The 8,861-nt window shown below is 37.0% G+C and overlaps 1 protein-coding gene across 1 annotated transcript; it reads left to right on the top strand.

Annotated features, from left to right (window-relative positions):
- Positions 1–2,335: 2,335 nt before the first annotated feature.
- LOC126766844 (uncharacterized) lies at positions 2,336–6,795 on the top strand (the record flags this gene model as incomplete). Its single annotated transcript, XM_050484537.1, has 3 exons — positions 2,336–3,008; positions 3,287–3,782; positions 3,881–6,795. Coding segments are annotated over exons 1-3 (3,924 nt in total), but the record flags the coding sequence as incomplete, so codon positions are not given.
- Positions 6,796–8,861: the final 2,066 nt, after the last annotated feature.

Below are 8,861 nucleotides of genomic sequence, written 5' to 3'. Positions count from 1 at the left end.
GTCACGGCATCACGCGTGAATGGCTGAACCGATTTGGTTGATTTTTTTTTGTTGTATTTGCTATTATTAGGAGAAGGTTCTTATGTAAGAAAAAATTACGAAAGTTGCCGGAAAACCCCTAAAAACAGCCCTTTTCTTTTTCCCATACAAACGTTTTATTTTGTATATACATACATACATATGTACATATGTAAGTAAAAATGATTGTTTGTTTGTTAGTAACGCTAACGCTCGAGAACGGCGGAACCAATCTTCATGAAATCAGAAGTTGTTCGCTGTGGATCTGGAAAGGGTTAGATATAAAAAAACCATATACTTTTCATAAGGAAAAGTCGAAAAATTGGAAATTTCCAAAAAGTGACTTTTCATACAATTATTTTTTGTTTTGTTTTTCAATATTTTGATTTGTAAATTATTTGAATCGTTCAATTTCGGTCGCTTGCTTTTTTATTCCGGCTATTTAAAAGAAAAATTATTGAAAATTATTCAGTGAAAACTTTATGTGTGTTTCAAACGAAGTGATCAATTACAGATTGAAATTTGTTACGAAGCAACGAAGACATCGCGCTAATATCGGTCGGCGTTCTTTTTGCCATCAACGTATGGCAGCCCAAGACACATGAACTACATGAGACTCCCAGGATGCGATGACATATGTGTGGAATTATGGATCGCTGTCAATCAGCAAGCGATCATCACGATAATACAGCAAGACTTTTCAAACAACAGCTACGATGTTTGATGGACTTTATCTTGAAGCAACGTATGTACATATATACAAGTATGGTGCAGTCAGATGCTGGATGTACTCTGTTGAGTTGCAAAAAAGAGGTTTGCCGCACGCACACATTCTTCTTTGAATGGTGGATGGTGGTTACACCAGATCAAATTGATGAAATCATTTCTGCGGAAATTCCTCATGCAGAGAAAGATCCATTATTCTACGAAGTGATGAAAACCAATATGGTGCATGGACCTTGCGGACACCACAATCCCACTTGCAATAAATGCACGAAACACTATCCACGTGCTTTTCTTTCGGAAACGCAAACTGGAAATGATGGATATCCACTCTATCGTCGTAGCTCATCAGACGACAATGGCAGGACATTTACCATTCAACTTAGAGTAGTGAATATCGAAGTCGACAACATATGGATCGTACCATATTCGCCACTATTGTCTAATTAACATTCAAAACTCATGCCAATGTTTGATATTGTAGTTTGGTGAAATCGACTTTTCCGACTGTTGTGCGTTTCGCAGTTCATTTGGAGAATGGCTAAAGAGTGTTTTTCAACCCAGAGAATACAGTACAGCCAGCGGAAACACTTCCAACAACATTGACATTGACATTGACGAGTTTTTTCTCAACTTGCGTCAGTGATTCGTTTGTGAGAACATTGCTCTATTTGGAAATGCCTTGATATTATGCATGGAATGCATCGCCGAAGAAATAGGTACGCATAAAGCAAGGCCAACCAATAGATTGACATCCAGGTGTGTTCTCAACTAATTCCTTAGGACGAATTTACATAATGCACCCGAAAAACTACGATTGCTAATACCTTCGGTTGCTATTAATAAATGTACGTCGTTCAGTTTGATTTGAGTCATTGCGCACACTTTTCGCGATGGTCATTTCGACATATCAGCCTTCAAATCCGCGTCAATTATGGAACACGAACAAAAGTACATTGCCGAAGACATTTTACATCGTATTCGTTAAGAATTGGAAATAGGCAAATTTCGGTTCCAATGGTTTGATATCAATTCCACCTCCCTTTTGTCAATTCACTTCAACGAAATATGAACTCATCACGAATGTTTATGCCAAATTGGCCAAATTATCGTAACTACGATTGCATGGGTGCGCGCCAATTATACGTGGCGTTTTCCCGAGTTGGAAAACCATCTTCTCTGTACATTTACGCACCGGAATAGAAACCAAAAAATGTTGCTTATCAAACTGCGTTACATTGAAAAAAATTTAGAAAAATCGAAAATAAATGATTTTTAACACAACGTAAATTCAACTTTTTTTCATTTCAAAACACATAATTTCACCTAGAACAAAGCAAGCGTTGTCACGGCATCACGCGTGAATGGCTGAACCGATTTAGCTGATTTTTTTTTTTGTAGTTTTCTAATACTCTGTACAAGGTTCTTATGGAAAAAAATATTAAGAAAATCTCTCAGAAAGATTGAAAAATATACATTTCATTTTGCATATTTTAAAAAACGCGCGTAACGAATGTAAACGTAATTCAATTTAAATGTCAACGTCATTCAATTAAAAAAAAAAAAAAAACAAAAATTGTGGTAATCTGTTTTCATGTAAATTTTATTAAGTTTTTGATAAAGTTCGTTTTGTTTTAAAGACTAAGAAGTTTTTTGTTTGCTAATAAGTGTTTATTAATCACGGTAAGTTAAATTCACCTTATATCGATTTTTGGTAACTTTTGCTGACTACACAATATTACAATTTGGTATACATGGTTAAACAGAAAAAATATGAGATCATTTTATTTTCAGTTGGATTTTCGTTTTTAACAATGCCACCAACCAGACGTACAAACTTAGGCCGCAGAATTCGAAATACGGCAAGTCAAAGAAATATAAGAACAAATCAAAGAAATGAACTACAAAGAAATCAAAATCAACAAAGAAATGTTGTGTTTAATCCCCACAGAGCTGCATTCTGCTATAATGTGGCAATTGATTACAGTTCAGAGCAAATTGTTGCTATTGGACCAATGAATATTGTATGTCCACATTGCAATGCATTGAAATTCAAAAATGAAGCCCCTGGATTGTGTTGCGCCAGCGGCCAAGTCAAATTGACGCCATTGGTACCACCACCAGAGCCACTACATTCATTGGTTTCCGGAAATGGGCCAGATTCTAATCATTTTTTGACTCATATCCAGCAATACAATAATTGCTTTCAAATGACATCATTTGGCGCAACAAAAGTTATTGGAGACAATTTTATGCCTACTTTCAAGGTATATAAGTATAATGGCAAACAACTTTATTTAGTTTTTCAACCATATAGCTGATGCAAAATATGTTGAGCCAGTGTTGTGTAGATGTGTTTACAAAGTGTTCCAATACTTGGTAAAGCCTACTACCTAAAACTGCCATGGAAGGCTACTGTTCAATGTTGAGATTTAGTTTTAATTTGAAATGATCTATAAAGTATTTTGGGAGTATTTTGCGAGCCACATGGTGGTACAAACAATTTGCTATACAATTACTTAAATATATATTTATATTCTTGCAGATTCAGGGTCAAATATATCATCGAACAGGTTCCTTATTGCCAATGCCTGATGAAGACTATAAATTTTTGCAAATATATTTTATGGGCGATTCAGCAAGAGAAGTCGATCAGCGTTGCGCACACAACAACTCAGTGAAAAGATCCATTGTGGAACAACTTCAAACATTTTTCCATCAACACAATGAATTAGTTGCATTATTCACAACTGCATTAGACCGCATGCCATCAGATAATCATAAAATTGTCATCAGAGCCGATAAGGCGCCTGCAGGACAACATGCTGGACGTTTTAATGCGCCAACAATTGATGAAGTGGCTATTGTCGTCGTGGGAGAAAATTTAGAAAACCGAGACATTGTTTTACTTCGACGGAACGATCAACTTCAGCGTGTGTCTGAAACACATCGATCATATGATGCCTTACAATATCCTATCCTATTTTGGCAAGGTGAAGACGGCTATCATTTTTCAAATAAGATGATAAATCCAGTTACAGGTAAATTAATTGACAATATATGTTTACCACATTAAAATATATGTTTACTAACTTAAAATTTATATTATCAAATTAATAACAAAAAAAATTGTTTATAGGTGCTGAAACGAACAAAAAAGTTAGTTCAATGAATTATTATTCATACAGACTGATGGTTCGGGAAAATGAGGACAATCACATCTTAAAGTGTCGGCGTCTATTTCACCAATATGCTGTGGATATGTATGTGAAAATTGAAACTGAACGATTGACATTTATCAGGTTGAACCAGGCAAAACTCCGTTCCGAGGAATATATTCATCTTCGGGATGCCATTAATGCTGATGGAAATGCACAGAATGTTGGCAGAACAACTATTCTCCCAGCAACATACGTCGGAAGCCCGCGACATATGCATGAATATGCTCAAGATGCTATGTCCTATGTACGACATTATGGCACACCAGATTTGTTTATCACATTCACATGCAATCCAAAGTGGACAGAAATTCAACAAGAATTATTTACTAGCCAATCACCTATTGATCGCCACGATATCACTGAAAGGGTGTTCAAAATGAAATTAAAATCACTCATGGATTTTATTGTTAAGCATCGCGTGTTCGGCGAGACGCGTTGTTGGATGTACTCAATTGAGTGGCAAAAACGCGGATTGCCACATGCACATATCCTCATTTGGTTGGTTGAGAGGATAAGACCGAATGAAATTGATAATGTGATATCAGCAGAAATTCCCGATAATAATGAAGACCCACTGTTACATGAGGTTATTACAAAAAATATGATACATGGTCCATGTGGAATATTAAATCCAATTTCTCCGTGTATGGTTGAAGGAAAATGTTCAAAACGCTACCCAAGACAATTAGTATCAGAAACTATTACTGGAAATGATGGATATCCACTTTATCGCCGCCGATCCATTGATGACAATGGAAAGTCAACAATAGTCAAAGTAAATCGACAGGACATTGAAGTTGATAATCGTTGGGTTGTTCCGTTTTCGCCATTACTCTGCAAGGCATATAAAGCACACATAAACGTCGAATTTTGCCATTCCGTAAAATCTATTAAATATATTTGCAAGTACGTGAACAAAGGTTGTGACATGGCTGTCTTCGGAGTTGCTGCCGAAAATTCAAATGATGAAGTCACTCAATATCAAATGGGCCGCTATGTTAGTAGTAACGAAGGCATGTGGCGTATATTTTCGTTTCCAATACATGAACGACATCCTACTGTTGTTCACTTGGCCGTACATTTGGAAAATGGTCAACGGGTGTATTTTACAGATGCAAACGTATTACAACGAGTTGACAGGCCACCATCGACAACATTAACCAGCTTCTTTGAAATGTGCCAGAATGATGATTTTGCCAGAACGCTACTTTACTCCGAAATGCCAAGATATTATATCTGGAATCAATCATCTAAAAAATTTCAACGACGAAAACGAGGACAGCCAGTTTCAGATTACCCACAAGTATTTTCCACCGATGCACTAGGCCGTATTTATGCAGTCCATCCCAGTCAAGACGAGTGTTTTTATTTGCGTTTATTGTTAGTCAATGTTCGTGGTCCAACATCATTCCAACATCTGCGAACTGTTAATGGTGTATTGTGTGACACATACAGAGAAGCCTGTCAACATTTGGGATTGTTAGAGAATGACACTCATTGGGACCAGACTCTTGAAGATGCTGTGATTTCGTCAAATGCTAAACAAATACGAACATTATTTTCTATAATTTTGTCGACATGCTTCCCATCAGCACCGATTGATTTATGGCATAAATACAAAGATCATATGGCGGAAGATATATTGCATCAGATGCGTCTTAGAACATCGAATGCAGATTTGCAAATGAACGAAGAAATTCACAATGAAGCATTAATTTTAATTGAGGACATGTGCTTGATGCTTACCAACAAAGTATTAATTCAAATAGGAATGATAGGACCCAATCGCCCAATGTTCGACTCATTTGATCAAGAATTGAGACGCGAAGCCCAATACGATTCCGAAACATTACGAGAAATGGTTGATAGAACAGTTCCCCTTTTAAATCAACAACAAAAATATGCTTACGATACGCTCATGAAAGTAATGAACGATGGAACTGGCGGATTTTATTTTTTAGATGCTCCCGGTGGAACTGGGAAAACTTTTTTGTTATCATTGATTTTGGCAACAATTCGGTCGCAAAATGGAATTGCACTAGCCCTAGCTTCATCAGGTATTGCAGCTACATTGTTGGAAGGCGGTCGAACAGCTCATTCAGCTCTCAAGCTGCCGTTAAACCTTCAAATTAATGAAACTCCAACTTGCAACCTTTCGAGGAATTCTGCGATGGCCAAAGTGCTGCAGCAAACAAGACTGATCATTTGGGATGAATGTACGATGGCACACAAAAAATCTTTGGAGGCATTAGATCGCTCGATGCAAGATTTACGAAATAACAAAAACCGGTTTGGTGGTGCAATGATACTATTGGCAGGTGATTTTCGACAAATATTGCCAGTTGTTCCACGCTCAACGCCAGCTGATGAACTGAATGCCTGTTTGAAGTCGTCCATTTTATGGAAATACATTAAAACGCTTAAATTAAGTATAAACATGAGAGTCGAATTACAGGAAGACCAGTCTGGAGAAGTGTTTTCCAAACAACTGCTCGATATTGGTAATGGTATTATTGCTGTTGATACATCATCTGGATACATTACATTCCCTACCAATTTTTGTAACTTTTGTGAATCAAAGACCGAACTCATGGAGATGGTTTTCCCAAACATTGCTCAAAATTACGTAAATCACATTTGGTTAAGCGAACGTGTTATATTCGCCGCAAAAAATGTTGATGTGAATGAGAAAATAGCTGGCGAATTGAAGAATTACAAATCAGTTGATTCCATTACTAATGAAGATGAAGTTGTCAATTATCCAACAGAATTTTTAAATTCGCTGGAATTGCCCGGCTTACCACCTCATAATCTGCAATTAAAAATCGGATCAGTAATTATTATGTTACGGAACATAAACCTGCCACGTCTGTGTAATGGTACCCGGCTTGCGGTGAAGAAATTATTGAACAACGTCATCGAAGCCACAATTTTGAAAGGGAAGTACAAAGGCGAAGATGTTTTAATCCCACGCATCCCTATGATATCGAACGACATACCATTCAGCTTTAAACGTTTACAGTTTCCAGTGCGGCTTGCATTTGCAATGTCTATAAATAAATCGCAAGGGCAGTCACTAAGTGTATGTGGCATCAACCTAGAAAATCCATGTTTTGCACATGGCCAATTATATGTAGCCTGTTCCCGTGTCGGAAAACCATCAACATTATTTATTTATGCGCCAGAACATAAAACTAAAAATATAGTTTATCAAAAAGCATTAGAATAGAGAGAAGCAGTGAAGGGTATAGAGGCTATTAGTTGCTTTCTAGAGCGCGCGTACGGTGTGTACAATTTTAGAAGCAAGCCAGCAAAATATGTACGATGCGGTACAAATGAAGTTCGCACACTTTTCGGGAAGATAATTTCGACATATCAACCTTCAAATCCGCTTCAATTATGGTATACGAACAAAAATTACATTGTCGAAGACATTTTACATCGTCTGCGCTAAGAATTGCAAATGAGTCAATTCTGCTTGATACTTCCGGTGGTTTAATATCAATTCCATCTGCCGTTTATCAATTCATGAAAGATAAACTCATAAAGAATATTCGGACATTGGCCAAATTATCGTAACTACGATTTCTTGAGTGCACGCACAATTTTAGCTGCCAAAAATACCGATGTTGTTGACTTAAACTGGAAGATTTAAAGTCAAATTCCGGGAGACTTGCGCTCATACAAATCGATCGATCGTCTTGACAATGAGACGAAGCCGCGAATTATCAAGTGGAATTTCTAAGTGCTTTGGAGAGGCTTGGTATGACACCGCATTATTTGCGTCTCAAAGTTGGATCTGTCGTTATTATGTTTCGCAATCTTCAAGCACCGAAACTGTGTAATGCAACCCGACTGATTGTAACGTAGCTATCTTATAGAATGGGGCAGAATGCTTGACTCTACGAATTCCTCTGAGCTCCAACGATTTGCCATTTCAGTTCAAACCTTTTCAGTTTTCAAAGAGTTCTACAATTTTCCATATCAGTTTCAACGCATTCCGTTTCCAGTGAAAATTTCATTTGAGATGAGAATCAATAGGACACAAGGATAGTCGCTAGAAGTGTGTGGCATAAATTTAGAAATGCCATGTTTTTCACACGGCCAAATATACGTGACGTGCTCATGAGTTGGAAAACCATCTTCTCTGTACATTTACGCACCGAAACAGAAACCAAAAAATATTGTTTATCAAGCTTCGTTACATTGAAAAAATTTGGAAAAATCGAAAATAAATGATTTTCAACACAATATAAATTCAACTTTCTTTTCATTTCAAAACACATAATTTCAGGCAGGACAACGGCTGCCGGGTCAGCTGGGTTCAACGTTTTCGTTCTGGTGTAGAGGTGGTCAAAGATGCGCCACGCTCCGGAAGACCTGTCGTCGAAAATTGCGATAAAATCGCTGAATTGGTCGAAAGAGGTCGGCATAGTAGCATAGCTGGGCATGAGTCATCAAAAATTCATTTCAATTTCAATAAAAAAAATCAATAACAATACCGCAAGACTTTTTTGACAACCCAATATGACAAGAGCTTACGAACAAAAGCAAAGACAAAGCATCGACTTAAGGAGCGTTATACGTCTCCAAACAAATTAGCAGTCAATGAGATATGTGTCCGGACAGCAAGGAAAATCGCGAAATTACCTGGTTTCGACGGTGGTTGAGCACAATTTGATAAAGCTGAGAACACATCAAAGCGCAAAAATCTTTAAGATACCTTTTTTAAGGGCATTCAATATCCTAAACGATCTATAAAACTAAATATTTAAATTTAAAAAATAGAAAAGTTTATGGCGAATGACTTTCCCGCCACAATTAAGAGCTCATACTTGGAGAGAGGTGACTAAACCTTTATTTTTCAGTGTCAAACGAAAAAAATCGAAACTAATATTC

Source organism: Bactrocera neohumeralis, unplaced genomic scaffold, assembly GCF_024586455.1.
Source record: "Bactrocera neohumeralis isolate Rockhampton unplaced genomic scaffold, APGP_CSIRO_Bneo_wtdbg2-racon-allhic-juicebox.fasta_v2 ctg2631, whole genome shotgun sequence".
In the NCBI taxonomy this organism is placed as follows: domain Eukaryota; kingdom Metazoa; phylum Arthropoda; class Insecta; order Diptera; family Tephritidae; genus Bactrocera; species Bactrocera neohumeralis.
This window is presented reverse-complemented; position numbering and strand designations above follow the sequence as displayed.